The sequence below is a fragment of the Mus caroli genome, chromosome 18, assembly GCF_900094665.2.
Source record: "Mus caroli chromosome 18, CAROLI_EIJ_v1.1, whole genome shotgun sequence".
NCBI classification, from domain to species: Eukaryota; Metazoa; Chordata; class Mammalia; order Rodentia; family Muridae; genus Mus; species Mus caroli.
In genome coordinates this window covers 56979157-56995602 of record NC_034587.1, presented here as the reverse complement: position 1 = coordinate 56995602, position 16446 = coordinate 56979157, and the positions used below count along the sequence as shown (strand labels likewise).

The following is a 16446-nucleotide window of genomic DNA, read 5'->3' as shown; positions in this document are numbered from 1 at the left end:
TTTTGGTTTTTCGAGACAGGATTTCTCTGTGTATCCCTGGCTGTCCTGGAACTCACTTTGTAGACCAGGCTGGCCTTGAACTCAGAATTCTGCCTGCCTCTGCCTCCCGAGTGCTGGGACTAAAGGCGTGCACCACCACAGGGTTTCTATCTCAAGCGTTGCCTCACTTTGGGTTTTCTTTATTGTGTCTACTTCCCTGTTTGGGTCTAGTATTGTTTTGTTCATTTCCATCTCCTGTTTGGTTGCGTTTTCCTGTTTTTCTTTAAGGACTTGTAACTCTTTAGCAGTGTTCTTCTGTACTTCTTTAAGTGAGTTATTAAAGTCCTTCTTGATGTCCTCTACCATCAGCATGAGATGGGTCTAGCTTTCGGGTGTGTTGGGGTGCCCAGGACTGGGAGAGGTGGGAGTGCTGAGTTCTGATGATGGTGGGTGGTCTTGGTTTCTGTTAGTAAGATTCTTACATTTACCTTTCACCATCTGGTAATCTCTGGAGTTAGTTGTTATAGTTGTCTCTGGTTAGAGCTTGATCCTCTCGTGATTCTGTTAGCCTCTATCAGCAGACATGGGAGACTAGCTCTCTCCTCTGAGTTTCAGTGGTCAGAGCACTCTCTGCAGGCAAGCTCTCCTCTTACAGGGAAGGTGCACAGATATCTGGTGTTGGGACCTTTCTCCTGGCAGAAGATGAAGCCCTGAAACATGACCTGTTCCAGAAGCTTTGTTGCTCTGGCCTGTCACAGAAGCTGTTAGCTTTTGTAGTCCACACTCTCACCTGCACAGACTAGTCTCAGAGGGATCTGGGAACCAAGAGGGCTCCCCCAGGTGCTCTGGCAAAGCCCTCCCAGGCAGGGTGAACACCTCTCCTCTGGCTGGGATGATTCTCAGATGTATGGAGCCTGAAACATGGTCTTTCTCAGAAGCTGTCCTCTAGGGATCTTGGGGTGCCTGCCGACTCTATGCCCAAGGTGATCTGGTGCTGGAGCCAACCAGAAGGGACTTGTGACTCTGGTCAGGTTGTTTTCCTGCTTTCCTAATGCTGTCTCAGGTCCCGTGTGATTGGATTGGAACAGAAGTTGTGTTCCACTCACCGGTGGTCCTAAGATCATGTGGAGAGTCCTCTATGGGACCTTGAGGGTGTCCGCAGACTCTGCACCCAAGGTGACCCAGTGCTGGCGCCGACCGGAAGGGACTTGTAGCCAATTGTCATTTCTAACTCAGTGAAGATTTGGGTTGGAATTTTGATGGGGATTGCATTGAATCTGTAGATTGCTTTTGGCAGAATAGCCATTTTTACTATATTAATCCTGGCAATCCATGAGCATGGGAGATCTTTTCATCTTCTGATATCTTCTTTAATTTCTTTCTTCAGAGACTTGAAGTTCTTGTCATACAGATCTTTCACTTCCTTAGTTATAGTCACACCAAGGTATTTTATATTTTTTGTGACTGTTGTGAAGGGTGTTGTTTCCCTAATTTCTTTCTCATCCTGTTTATCCTTTGTGTAGAGAAAGGCCATTGACTTGAGTTAATTTTACATCCTGCTACTGCATCGAAGCTGTTTATCAGGTTTAGGAGTTCTCTGGTGGAATTTTTAGGGTCACTTATATATACTATCATATCATCTGCAAAAAGTGATATTTTGACTTCTTCCTTTCCAATTTGTATCCCCTTGATGCCCTTTTGTTGTCAAATTGCTCTGGCTAGGACTTCAAGTACTATATTGACTAGGTAGGAAGAAACTGGGCAGCCTTGTCTAGTCCCTGATTTTAGTGGGATTTCTTAGAGTTTCTCTCCATTTTGTTTGATGTTGGCTACTGGTTTGCTGTATATTGCTTTTATTATGTTTAGGTATGGGCCTTGAATCCCTGATCTTTCCCTAAAATTTATCATAAATGGGTGTTGGATTTTGTCAAATGCTTTCTCAGCATCTAACAAGATGATCATGTGATTTTTGTCTTTGAATTTTTTTACATAGTGGATTACATAGATGGATTTCTGTATATTAAACTATCCCTACATCCCTTGGATGAAGCCTACTTAGTCATGTTAGATTATCGTTTTGATGTGTTCTTGGATTTGGTTTGGGAGGATTTTATTATTTTTGCATCGATATTCATAAGTGAAATTGTCTGAAGTTCTCTTTCTTTGTTGGATCTTTGTGTGGTTTATGTATCAGAGTAATTGTGGCTTCATAGAATGAATTGTGTAGAGTACCTTTCATTTCTATTTTGTGGAATAGTTTGTGAAGAACTGGAATTAGGTCTTCTTTGAAGGTCTGATAGAACTCTGTACTAAACCCATCTGGTCCTGGGCTTTTTTTGGTTGGGAGACTATTAATGACTGCTTCTATTTCTTTAGGGGAAATGGGATTGTTTAGAGCATTAATCTATTCCTGATTTAACTTTGATATCCCGTATCTGTCTAGGAAGTTTTTCATTTCATCCAGGTTTTCCAGTTTTGTTGAGTATAGCCTTTTGTAGTAGGATCTGATGATGCTTTTGGGTTTCCTCAGGTTCTGTTGTTATGTCTCCTTTTTCATTTCTGATTTTGTTAATTAGGATACTGTTCCTGTGTCCTCTAGTGAGTCTGGCTAACGGTTTATCTATCTTGTTGATTTTCTCAAAGAACCAGCTCCTGGTTTGGTTGATTCTTTGAATAGTTCATTTTGTTTCCACTTGGTTGATTTAAGCCCTATGTTTGATTATTTCCTGTTGTCTACATTACATTACTATTATGTGAAACGAATTTATTAACAACCAAGCCCCCATCGTATAATATTGGGAGTTTTTGAAAGGTTAAGATTGCCAGCAGAGTTCATAAGGCTGACACAATGGCAAGAATAATCCACACACGCAGGAAGGAAAGTCAAGGGTGGACATGAGGATGATTGATCTCCCCAAGGAGTTGACCTTGGTGGTGCCTGGATCTTACATAGCCAGTGTGTGGATGTGTGAGAAATAAGTCCGAAAGCCATTTTTGCGGCATTATTATTATCTCCTTCTTCTGTTTCCTTTTCAGCCCTTCTTACTTAGGTACTGGTGGTTGTCTTCTCTTTTAAGGGAAACAATGTGTTATGTCTGGAAATAGGAATTGAGATTATCAACAAACAAAAGCAACATTGTAACGTGTCAATCAATAGTAACGTGTCAAGGGTGTACTGTGTGGATTGTTTTTGATCTTTCTATGAAAGCATCACTCCTGCCATTGTGTCAGCCTTATGAACTCTGCTGGCAATCTTAACCTTTCAAAAACTCCCAATATTATACGATGGGGGCTTGGTTGTTAATAAATTTGTTTCACATCATAGTAATGTAATGCAAATTATTGAATATAAGACACCTGTTTACAAAGAATAAAATATCTCAAGTTATTTTAAAGTTTAATTGAGATAAAGATTGAATATCCATTATCCAACAGACCTGGGCCAACAAATGTCAGTTTTTCTTCATCATACACAAATAGCTGGTATGTTTTTTTAAAAAAGTATAAAGATAAAGGTTATGCTGGCTTATGATTTCTCTGTCAGGATGTCATGTCAGTTGGCTATGCTTTATTGAGAAAGGTTTTGCTTTTAGTTTGTTGACCGCATTCTAGCATGTTTTCTCAGTTTGTGATTGTCTCCCTAAACCGGTGTTCTTCTCCTAAAACAGTTATTTTAAAACAAAATCAAACAAACAGAAAGGACTGTTCTGAAAAGTGAGATTTCAGGCTTCTTTCATTGTCATTGTTTTGTCTTTTAGTCAAGAAACCTTACACTGCGAGTTTCTGGGCATGACTTTGATGGCTCCTCTTGCTTCATCTGGACTCTGCTATGGTAAAGTGTGAGATGACAGATATTACAGTCTCCTCTAGTAAAAGATATCCACTTCCTCTGAACCACTTCAAACAAAACACCTTCAAATGAATTTTTGAGTCAATTGACTTAGAAGGAGCATTTGCTAAGGGGAAGAAATATAGGAGCTCTTCCTATAAGCAGATACAGAAATTGACCTCTCTGTGTGTCAGAAACAGATCCTTCCGTACATCTATTTTATTAAGAAATCTGACTTGGATATGGAAGTAAATGTGTTTTCGATATTATATGCCTGTGCTGGGGAGATGGCTCAGTGGTTAAGAGCACACACTGCTCTGAAAGTGGATCTGAGTTTGTTACCAGTACCCATGTCAGGTACCCATGCTAGGCTCACAATTGCTTATAATCCTAACTTCTGATGCCTCTGACCTCTGAGGGCCCCTGCAGTTACATGCACATACTTTAATCCCCACAAGACATTTATATGATTTTAAAAAAAGGTTATACTGCTGAATGCCAAGCCTACTCCCCACTAGTATATAGTTTTCTATTGCTTTAGAAGAGTCTTTGAAACAGCATCCATGGCTCAAATGGAAATGGTCATTTACAAACATGGATGTCTATATGGGGTTATTAAAATGTCTTACAGGCTATCAACCAGCTAGTCCAACAAGTGCTGTTTTCCAGTGGAAGGTCCAAGAATCCAGTTGGATGTCTCATCTGGTCTTCAGTATATACTGGAATCCTGAAGAAGTAGGATCTAATGGCAATGAAGAAATGGTCTAGCCAGTGGGAGTGAGAACAAGAAGGTAAAGAGCAGAAACTTCCTTCTTTCCTGTTCTTTATATAGGCTGGCAGCAGAAGGCCTGGCCCAGATTAAATGTGTTTCTCCCACTTCATAAAATCCATATTAAAAGTTGGTCTTCACACTTAAATAAAATGCTTTAATTAATTAAAAACAAAACCCCCCACTGGTGTACCCGTTCACTTGGGTTATAGTTAATTTCAGTTGTAGTTAAGTTGACAACCAAGAATAGCCACCACAGATGCCCAGGCTCCTAAAAATATAGTCATTTTTAAAAAAAGGGAAGCTGGGCATAGTGGTGCGCACCTTTAATCCCAGCACTCGGGAGGCAGAGGCAGGTGGATTTCTGAGTTCAGTTCCAGTCCAGCCTGGTCTCCAAAGTGAGTTCCAGGACAGCCGGGGCTGTACAGAGAAACCCTGTCTCAAAACACCTGCCCCCCCAAAAGGAAACTGAGTCAGCAGGATTGCAGGCTAAAACATCCTCTATCTCCAATGTGGTGAGTGAATGAAGACTCCTGAGCAATCCCTATGATACATTTGAGAATTCATTTCACAGACTCCACAGTCCAGATCAGGTAGACCTGAACTCAGAAGCCAGAGAACAAGTGTCTGGCTAATTCCACCATCTTTTGGGGGAAAATTGTAATGCTCTCAATTCTGGGTCTGAACAGGCAAACCCCCCTGGAGTGATCCCCATCTGCTTTGGCATGGGCAAGGCATTTTTTGAAAGCACAATCACCCTGAATATCAGAGAAACATGGTGTGAATATTGTTCTCCAGAGAAGACACAAGGAAAGAAAACTGAACTGAAAACTCCATTTGTAGCCCAAATGTGTCACCCAGGCCTCATTGGTTCTGGAGTTAGAGGTCTCCCAAAAGCCTCACTATCTGTAAAAGTAGAAGACCTGGAAGGAAGACTTCACTTAGTAAGGCAGCCTTGTACCCATATATTCCTTTAAACCTGCCTCAGTAACCAAAGATTACCCAAACCATAGAAAAGTCTGCCACTGCCCTAATGTTTCTGAGTTGGAGTAGGTTAAGGTGGAATTCCAAGGCTGCAAGAAAAGCCAATGTTAGTTAGCCTATCAACTTAGAAATGCTTTAAAGAAATAGATGGCATCAATGCTATTGTGGGATATTCACCAGAGATTATTATCTGGGTTTAAGCCAAAAGAAAGTCCTTATTAGAAGGCTGCCAACTGCACTGGGTGTTCAGGTGTCTGGGTGAGTTTTTAAGTACAAAACCCACATCCTGAGTTGACATACTTCACTTAACATGGACAATTAACCATAACTGAAACTACAGAAGCCAAAAAACAAAGTTAGTGTTTAGGGTCTTTCCTAGTGTCATAGATTTTGGTGAATTAGGCTTTTGTTTTTGCTGAGGTAGGTAGTGTTTGTTTATGTGTGGACATTTATGGGCTGAATGGCACTTCAATCATATGATGTCAGTTGTGCTAAGGTCCGGGGGTGGGGAGGCTTGCTACAATGTTAAATACATATGAAGGTAGAGCACTTTAAAGACTTGGTGAACAAATATAAATTATAGAAATGTTAGCTGCAATTGTTAAAACACACAGTGGAAATCTAACTGTGAGGCATGTGCTCTAAATAGAAATGGATTCTCTCTGTATTAGTTGAGAAGGACAAATGTATCTATAAAGCAGTAATTTTTAGGGCATTGATTTTTAGTCAAAATCTAAAAGTAAGTTTGAGATGGTTCCTGCTGTGTGTGGCATGTATGCCTGTGTGCTTGTGTACCTGTGTGTATGTTGTATGTGTGTGTGTTGTGTGTGTGTAAGTATGGGTTCACAGAAGCCAAAGGAAGATGCTAGGTGTCCTATTAGTTCACATTCCACCTTATTCATTTGAGAGAGGTTCTCTCACTGAATCTGGAGCTATGCTGGTGGCAGCTCAGAAAGCCTTGGCATCGCCCCTGTCTTCACCCTCTCCCCAGAGTGGTGTGCCAGTTTTACCTTATTGCACATCTTCTTTACACTAAGATTCTCATTATTTTGTGTCAAGCACTCTAAGCCATTTCTCTAGCCCAGCTCCTGAGGGACATAATAGCAACAACAAAATGTTATTATTACCTTAACTATGTAAGTTATTGAGAAAAAATTACTACAGTAATGAAAACAGTGAGAGGAAGGAAAATGGGAAGGATGGTGAGGTGAATGATAGGAAGGAGATGAGGAAGGATCAGTAGAAAAAACAAAAAACACAAAACCACTTGCCTCTAGGCCTGACAACCTGAGCCTTTTCCAGAATCGACATGGTGAAAGGAGAGAATCAATTTGCTATTCATTCTTTTTACCCACAGTCTATGGTAAGCAATTAGTGTGCTTTGTAAACTTGAAGACTCTTTTGTAAACACATAACTAAGAAATACTAAGCCAGAAATTGAAAGTCTCCTGTTTAATTAAAAAAATATTCAGGGGGAAAAAAAAGAACAGGCAAGAGAATAAAAAAAAACCCCAGCAAATTGGTAAACATAAGTATGATCATATCAATACATATATAAATTGTAAATGGTTTAAGAGTCCCAATTAAAAATGTCAATTTTATTGAAAGAAAAAAATCAGTTTTGAACAATTCTGAGATTTCACCTTACACCTATCAGAATGACTAAGATAAGAAACTCAGGTGACAGCAGGTGCTGGTGAGGATGTGGAGTAAAGTGAACACTCCTCCATTGCTGGTGGGACTGCAAACTAGTACAACCACTTTGGAAAACAATTTGATAGTTTTTCAGAAAACTGAGAATAGTACTACCGCCAGATTCAGCTATACCAGTCCTGGGCATATACCCAAAAATGCTTCACCATTCCACAATGATGCTTGCTCAACTATGTTCAAAGCAGGTTTATTTGTAATAGCCAGAAACTGTAAACAGCCCAGATGTCCCTCAACTGAAGAATGAATAAAGAAAATGTGGTTCATTTGCACAATGGAATACTACTCAGCTATTAAAAATAAGGACATCATGAATTTTACAGGCAAAAGGATGGAACTAGAAAATACTATGCTGAGTTAGGTAACCCAGACCCCAAAAGATATACACAGCATATACTCACTTTTAAGTAGATATTAGCCATAAAGTACATGATAATGGTACTATAATCCGCAGACCCAAAGAAGCCATATAACATGGAGGGCTCAAGGGAGGATGGTTGAATTTTTCTCAGAAGGGGAAATAAATTAGATATTGGAGGTGGGTGGAGGGAGGGAATTGAGTGGGAGATGAGATGGTGAGAGGAACTGAGTGGGGGTATCAGGTTTAGGGAGAGCAGGGGAGAGAGAATGGAAGTAGGTAGTGGGAAGGGGGCATTTCTAGAATGTGCCAGAGACCTGGGATGGGGTTGGGAGAGGCCCCAAGGAGTTTATGGGGGTAGCCCTAGATGAGACTTTTAGCAATGAGGGATATGGCATCTGAAGTGGCCACCATCTGTGGCTAGGCAGGACTCCAAGTGGAAGGATAAGGGCATCAACCCACCCACAAAACCTTCAACCCAAAATGTGTCCTGTCTAGAGGATGTGCAGGAGCAAAGATAGAGCAGAGATGGAGAGAATGGGCTAACCAATGACTGCTCCAAATTGAGACTTATCCCATGGGCAAGAACCCATCCCTGACACCATTAATAATGCTCTGTTATGCTTGCATTAGGGGGACAGCATAACTGTTCTCTGAGAGGCTCAACCCAGTAGCCAATGGAAAAAGATAGAGAGACTCACAACCAAACATTAAATGGAGCTCCCGGAGTCTTATAGAAGACATGGGGTGAGGATTAAGGGTCCTGAAGGGCATAGGGACTCTACAGAAAGACCAATAGAGTCAACTAACCTGGACCCTTGGTGCTTCCTGGGACTGAACCTTGAACCAAAGAGCTAGCATGTGCTTTTCAGGAGCCATAATGGGACAAGATAATAACTAGCAGGTGATCATCCTGAAATGACCTGCTTTGGATTATTATATAATCTGTGACAGGTGTATTCTTATTAATCAAGGCTGTAAGGAAATTCATTTTAGGAAATATTCCTGCTATTACTATGCTTTTCCTGTTATAATTAAACATATATAACAATCACTAGGTATTAGCACACCCCTTTGGATCAGATCTCTGTAGATCTAGGAAGATGTGCTGACTCATAGTTTTGCTATATGGGCAAAGCGATGACTTAAGTCTTAATGACGATCTAATAAGAATTCCTAAAATTCTATCTGTGATCATTACGCTCTTTTATAGTGGAACTGCTAGTAGGTCCTTTTCTGATAGTCCAAACTGAAATGAGAACTCTGCCAGTCTCCCAAGTGTTACCAGTTAATTGCTCTTAGATGGTAACCAGATGTTCTCCTACTCAGAGCACATTCCAGGAGATTGTAAAACAATTAACTGTTGCTACCATCTCTGACCAGCAGAAAAGAAGCGACGAAACCGACATTCTTCTCAAGGTAGTTTATTCAGGAACTTCACAAATGTGTAGGAAAAAGAATGCCCTGACCTCTCTCGGCTATCCCCCTTTATCCCCTCTTGTCCACTCCCCATCACCCCAGTCCACGTAGGCACAGTTCATTGGCTCAGGACTACATTCGTCACACCATCCGATCTTACGTCGTGGTCCATCTGTGCAATGCAGCTCAAGGTACATGGCTATCTTGAGGGATATGAGGAAGTCAGGTGCCAGTCATAATACTTGGCAGCAGTCCCATGTGCCATCTTGGGGCCGCGGCTACACCCGCTCCTCATATCTCCCCCTTATTCTTTAAATTGGCCGAGAGAATGCCTGTCTTGGGTTGCCCCTGCAACAATGCTCCTTACCCATCATTGGGAGACAGACAGCAGTGGTCTGATCCCTGTCTTAGGTTGGTAACACGTCCAGGGCGTCTTACCCTTCATTGACTACTTCTCTAGCATGCCAAGCTACACTTGAGAAGATTGTCCCATCTCCACAGCTGCTAAGGCTTGTATCCACAGAGCTTGAGCCCTGCGATGGCGATGTTGCATGCGGCAGATGCACCAAAAGGCCAGGACACTGATGAGCACGCAGCACAGTGCCATTCCACCAATACCGGCCCATTCCTTTAGGTGTGACATAGTGGTAGCAATCCAATTTGCAAGTCCTTCAGCCATGGATACATCCACCTGAGTGGAATTGATATGGACTATCCCAAAATCTCTTTTGGGTCTAAACAAGGTCATAACCGAAGGGGCCTGCACTGGCCATGGTAACAATCTAGGCATTCTGGTCACAATAGCTAAAAAAAACATAGAAGCATTCTAACACATACTATAAAAACAACTATCCTCCTTACATTCTACAACATCATCAAAATAACTACCATTATAAACTAAAAATACAAAAGGAGGCCAAACACATACAGGAGTGGCTTTAAAGAATACATTCTTCCCATACGTTAATTGAATAACAGAAGACTCAAATAATANAGATCCATTCCAATAAAAGCTACTATTTCCCCATGCCCCACACATCAACATACTCAAAGAAGAAAGATCTGTACAACTCCCAATTTATCCCACACAACAGCCAAACATTAAAGGGATTTCTTGCCCCTCTCTGGGCTGGATTTTGATATGTCCAATTAAGCCCTGAAAACGTTTGATTATGACTGGTACTAATATAAGGAGAAAAGGTAAAATATTTTTTCATGGCCCACGCAGCTTTCCTGGACTGGCAGCCGAATCTTGAATACCCCTACAAAAGGCGGCCCATCATAGATCTTCAGTCATCACTGCAGGCAGCATCATCACCCCCAGGAGCAGCTTCATCAGGGCACCTCCGTCCATCTTGAGGGTAGCCTCATCAATTGCTCCAGAACCCACAGTGGCAGGCGATGATCCTGTGGAAACACACAAACAGACCCTCTCGCCCAGACCAACATAGGATTGGGCCCATGCTACTGTCCACTCATAACATCCTTCCACATGACTGTGCCTTTGTAGGATGCCTCGGGATTGGCAAACCATTCCACAGCAGTCAAATCATTTTTATGTTTATTCAAAAAATTCAAGGTAAAGAGAGCAATGGCTAGTCTCTCCCTAGGAGTAGCGCTGGAGTCTACTCCCCCTTTCTGTTTTATTAGACACTCTTTCAGAGTGCAATTCTACTATTTACAATCCTTGAGTTGTAAGATGACTTTCCATATTCAGACAAGTTCATGATGGAAATCAAGAGCATTCTATGTAAGGTGATTTACTCTTTTCTTAACCTGACCATTGGGACTCACCATTTTCTATAATTCTTTTTCATGTGGATAACATTCTAGTGTTCTCTAAATATTATTAGCAAGCATTATCTGCTTGTTCTTTGGTTTTAATTATTTTTCCTTTTTTCTTCAAGACAGTGTTTCTCTTTGTAGCCCTGGCTGTCCTGGAACTCACTCTGTAGACCAGGCTGGCCCCAAACTCAGAAATCCACCTGCCTCTGCCTCCCAAGTGCTGGGATTAAAGGCATGCACCACCATTGCCTGGCACTTGGTTTTATTTCTTAAATGGAGCAGGGGTTGTGTGGTGATTCTCATTAGTTATCTTTTTTGGCAAGTTTGTATCTCAATTTATGGCAAAAATACTTTGAAGCAATTGGTGTTTGTGTGTGGCATAGCTATAAGAATGCAACTGAACCACCAGCATAATTTGCATAGCCTTTTAAGGTCTGATTGTTCTTCCTTTTTAATGTTAATATGTTAATCGTATGTAAATAGCCCAAACCTTCAGTGGGATCCTGTGTGGTGGAAAATCTTTGTGGCAGGTATCTGTGCTTGAACTAGGTCATGAAAATAGAGCCCGGATGATGAGATTATAGGGAGAAGAGACAGGAAATCATCCTCTGCACACACCCTGTGGAAGACCAAGTGAAGACATCACCAGGAAGGATGCTTTCACTGAAGATTTAGCCACATTGGTACCTGGATTTCAATCACTAGTCATTAGAATTTAGAGAACAAATTCTATTCTTTAACCTAGTCCACAGGTTTATAACCACTCAAACTACTTCAGAAATACATTCTCCCTTTCTTCTGTGTTTCCCTTTCTGCACTGTTTATTTTTATTTTTATTTTTAAAATTTTTATTTGTTGTTCTTTTAATTTTTTAAAATTAGGTATTTTCTTCACTTACATTTCAAATGCTATCCCAAAAGTCCCTCATACCCCCACCACTCCCCTACCCACCCACTCCCACTTCTTGGTCCTGGTGTTCCCTGTACTGAGGCATATAAAGTTTGCAAGACAAAAGGGCCTCTCTTCCCAATGATGGCCGACTAGGTCACTGTTTATTTGTATTTCATTTCAAGGAAGATAAGATACAGACTAGGGAATGTGAAATGAGACAATCAGCACCTTACAGTAATACTGAGGAAGCTATGATGGGTTCTTGGGATGTCAAGGAGCAACACATATCTTTTTTTCATAAAGAATTTATTAAATGACTTTTGGTATTCATGTGGAATAGAGCAGCCCTTTACTGTCACAGCATTCAAAAACCATATAAAGCAGAGAAATTTCATAATCTCCCCTCATTCTGGCATAGAATTAGAAAGCTTCTTTAGTATTTTCTCAAGGATTTTGACTAGATAGGATTTTTGGAAATTCTTAGTCATTATTGTGGTTACTCTGATCTCTAGGTTATTGCTCCTCTTTCCCTTTTTAAATTAGTTACATATTTAAATTTTTTCTTAATTTACTTTTATTGTATGTTTGCCTTACATGTATGTCTGTTTACCACATAAATGTGTGCCTGGTCCCTGTGGAGGTGAGGAGATGAAATCAGATCCCCTGAGACAGGAGTTGCAGGTAGCTGTGAGCAACTGTGTGGGTTCTGGCAGTTAAATCCTGGTCTTTTGCAAGAGCAGCCAGCATTCTTAGCCTCTGAGCCATCTCTCTTAACCTCAAAGACATCCTTGTACATGCCCACCCCATTTTAGCCTTTTTCTGGAGTTCTAGGGAAAGAACATGAGGCCTCATGAGCATGAGGCAGGTATTATACCACTGAGCTATTGCCCTAAATCTTCCTTCTTCTTCTTTTTTTTTTTTTAATGAAAAAAACTTTTTTTGTGTGTGCTTTTCCATGTGTGATATCAGGCATGAACATGACATGGCATGTATGCAGAGATCAGAGAACAAGCTTTCGTGTTGGCTTTTACATTCCACTTGCTTGAGTCAGGGCCTCTTATTTACTGCTGTATGTGGCAGGATAGCTGGCCCCACAATCTTCCAAAATTTTTCTCATTCTGACTCCCATCTCACCATAGACGTGCATGGATCACAGATGCTTAGCTGGCTTTATGTGGGTTCTGGGAATCTGAACTCAGGTCTTCAGACTTGCAAGGTCTACTTTATCTACTGAGTCATCTCTCTAGCCCAGTTATGGTTTCTCCTTTAATATCTCTACCAAGAGAGTCTTCAGTATAAAGTTTAAACTTATATAGGTCATTATCAAGACGTCTCAGCATTATCTAGAGGCAGCTAGTTTCACTCCATCTAAAGTTAAGAAAAGAACAAAAAACCAAACCAAACCAAACCAAACCAAACCACCACAACAAAAATAACCGAATAGCTATGAAGGAGTGGAAACATGCTGCTGTTTAGTCCCTCTCTCCATATACACAGTTGACGATTTCTAGCTAGGTAATGATGCTACCCAGAGTGGAAAGGGTTTCCTACATCAATAAGCATAAGCAAAATAATTTCCCAAATGCAAGCCCCCCAGGCTCATCTTTCACGTGTCCCTAGAGTCTGTCAAGTTGACAATACTAAACACCACAATGCTAACCCTGAACATGGATGTTGATTTATATTAAACAAATTAAAATATAAGTAAAATTACTTGATCTGAGAGTTTACTCAAACTGGGGGGGGGGTAGTTTTTAACTATCACTTTATGTATACATATCTGATCCCCTTGCTCTAGCTAATGTGGATACATAATCACTAAATATAGATAAAGCATGAATAACCTGGGTAAACCCAGTATATTGTTGTACAGTATCAGTGTCCTGTTTCTCTGTCATTGATTCTAATATCTTGACAGTCACAGGACTTCAGCCTAATTAGAAAGCAACTTGTTTCTTAAACATATCTCTTTGAGAAGAGTTTTAGCATCCTCAGTCACCATGTCAAGGAAATAATATTTCAGGTAAAATATTACTCTAAGAGAATGATTTTTAGTAACTAAGAACCCATTAGCCAAACAAAACTCCTGAGCATATCTTGAAAGCCTTTCTTGTATTGTTTCTTCATCTGTAGGTTTGAACACGGCAGGAGATTTCATCATGGCCTCCACCTGATCCACTGGTATTTTCCAGGCCCTAGCCAAACTCTGCAAAGATGCTTCATCCACTCCAAACACAGTGCGGTAGAACTTCATGCTTTTCTTCAGAGTCTCCAAATCACTGTCCAAGAGAAAGGTCAGTGTAGGGATGATATTCATTACGTCAGCAGCAAAGCCTTCCAGCCAAATCCTCTGCTTCAAAAATTGCCGCTTCTTTTCAATGGCTGATTCTGTGATATTGGGTAAGGAGAGCATAAAATTGTGTCTCTTGTAGACAGGGAGGTCACTTATCAGCTTGTCCATCAGGACAGGGAAGTCAAAGTCACAAACATTTTTGTTAGAGACCAGGAAGATCGGTGGCTCAGCAATGCCGTTCTCCCTAAAGGTGTTCACACAGTTAAGGCGGATGTCCTGCAGGACCTTTTCTCTGTCAAAGGTTTGAGGTTTGCCGTCTGCTTCGTTTGATATGTCAGAATCCACCTTGGTTCTCACAAAGTAGAATTCCTTTTTCATCATGCTGATTGCTTTGGCAAGGTCTATATCGTTTTTCTTGAAGCGTGTGGCCGAAATAATAATGAAGAAGTCGTACTCATAAAACTTCATTTTCTCCAGGTAAGTGTTTGGTGGGAACTTTGTGCTTCCAATCCCAGGCAGGTCCCAAAAAACCACATTGGGCATATTGGGGTGTTTGTATGGATGTCTTTCCATGGTTGTCTCTACCACCCCAGTTTGAGCTGCACCTTTCTCATCAGGCCTAACACCTCTCAGGGTGTTGATGAAGCTGGACTTCCCTGATCCACTCTCCCCGGTGACAGCAACATTGAGTGGGGTACTATCGATTTCTTTTAATGCATTCCTGATTGCAGAGTTTGCCTCCTGAATGTTCCCTTTTGCCATGCTTAATTCAACCAAAGTGATGATATCCTGAGAAATGATTTTGTTTCCCGTCTTAAATTTCTTAAAATATTCAGTAAAGGTGGAGGCCAAATCTTCGTGCTCACTCTTAGGTGAAGAGAACAGCTGACCCATGATTTCAAGCAAATAAAGGCACTGGAAGAAAGAAGGGAGAACAAAGAGGGTGTGCATGGAATTTCAGATTTTCATTGTAGCCAATTTCAAACACATTGCTACACACACCATTCTTAGTGGTTGTAATTATGCATTTAATCTCCCCTGTGTTCATTTTACACAATTGGGACTTTGACTAACATTATCCAATTTCACTCTTCCCACAGCCTGGCAGACTCCCACCCTCCTTTTCACTTCTATGAGGTTGGCTACTCTAGGTTTCACCTATGAGTGACAGAGTAGGGTCATTCTTTCTGCAGGTAGCTGAGACCATCACATGAGACTTTAATGGTTTATTCTCCACTGTCTCTTCACAAGTTCATTTTACCTTTCAGACTCCCCTGTGCCTCTGTTAAATGTAGACCACACCAGCAGAGGTCCCTCCCCTTCCAGCTTCCAGTGTAATTCACCTGTATCAGGTCATGGGCTCCCCAGTGCCCTTCTTGGGTTGCATGTCTGTAACTGTGTCCATCATTCTTTATAATCTATGCTATTTGGCCTTTGTGAACTGTTCAGTTCTTATGGTATTTTAAAGCAAGATACTTCCTTACTCTACTTATTCCTTCTGCTTAGACCTGGTAACAGCCCCTATACTTTCTGGCTTCTGGTTGTCACACATAGATCCTTATTTATCTGTTCAGACTATTCAGCATTCTGAATTTGCTGTTTTACTGAAGTCTCTTCATTTGAACATTTTTTGATGGATCCAGCCTGATCTGTAATATACAACACTTTCCCAATAGAGTTGGGTTGAAGGCCAATGGCCACGCCTCTTTCTAAGGAGGAATGGGACCAGACTTTTCAAATACTAATGCATATTTATATGGGGTTTAGTGTCTGCCTGTCCAGTCACCAAAGTCACAAAGATATGTTTGGTTTTCTTTGAAGATACCTAGCTTCCCCAAATAACAACAGCCAAATCAGGTAAAGTACTGTAAGGGACATAAACCATACTGGTTGATGCTTGGTTCACAGATGGCACAACCAGGGTACCTGCAGCATTACAAATGGACTCAGGCAACATATGCAGGAGTCAGGAGAAAGAGTAGTCAAGGCTGAGTTGATTTAGAGAATACTAACTCCTGAAACGTAGATGTGACAATCTGTATTGACTCTTCAGCTATACCCAGATGCTTGAATTTATGAGTATCCCAGTGGTAAAAGCAGGACTGACAGGTGTTGGATCAGCTACTATGGGGACAACAGAAGTAGAAAGACATGTATAGCTGAGTTCTACAGCAGTCAGAACCCCAGGTAGTTATTTAGGTAGCATTCCATTTCCCACTGTGTCCTTGAACCCAGGAGGCAGATGCTATGAGCAAAGTATACACTCTCTACCCTCAGATGCTACTAGACATTGTTCCTTGGGTCCATACAAAATTTGAACACAAGTCAGCAGTGATGGCATGCCTTTAATCCCAACACTTCACAGGTAGAGTTAGGCAGATCTCTATGAGTTTGATGCCAGCCTGGTCCACAGAGTGAGTTCCAGGACA

At 41.1% G+C, this 16446-nt stretch overlaps 1 protein-coding gene across 1 annotated transcript; it reads right to left on the bottom strand.

Annotated features, from left to right (window-relative positions):
* Positions 1-11866: 11866 nt before the first annotated feature.
* On the bottom strand, positions 11867-15023 carry LOC110284724 (interferon-inducible GTPase 1-like). Its single transcript, XM_029472185.1, has one exon. The coding sequence runs from the start codon at positions 14966-14968 to the stop codon at positions 13658-13660; it is 1311 nt and encodes a 436-aa protein (XP_029328045.1). The 5' UTR covers positions 14969-15023; the 3' UTR covers positions 11867-13657.
* Between the last annotated feature and the right edge of the window lie 1423 nt (positions 15024-16446).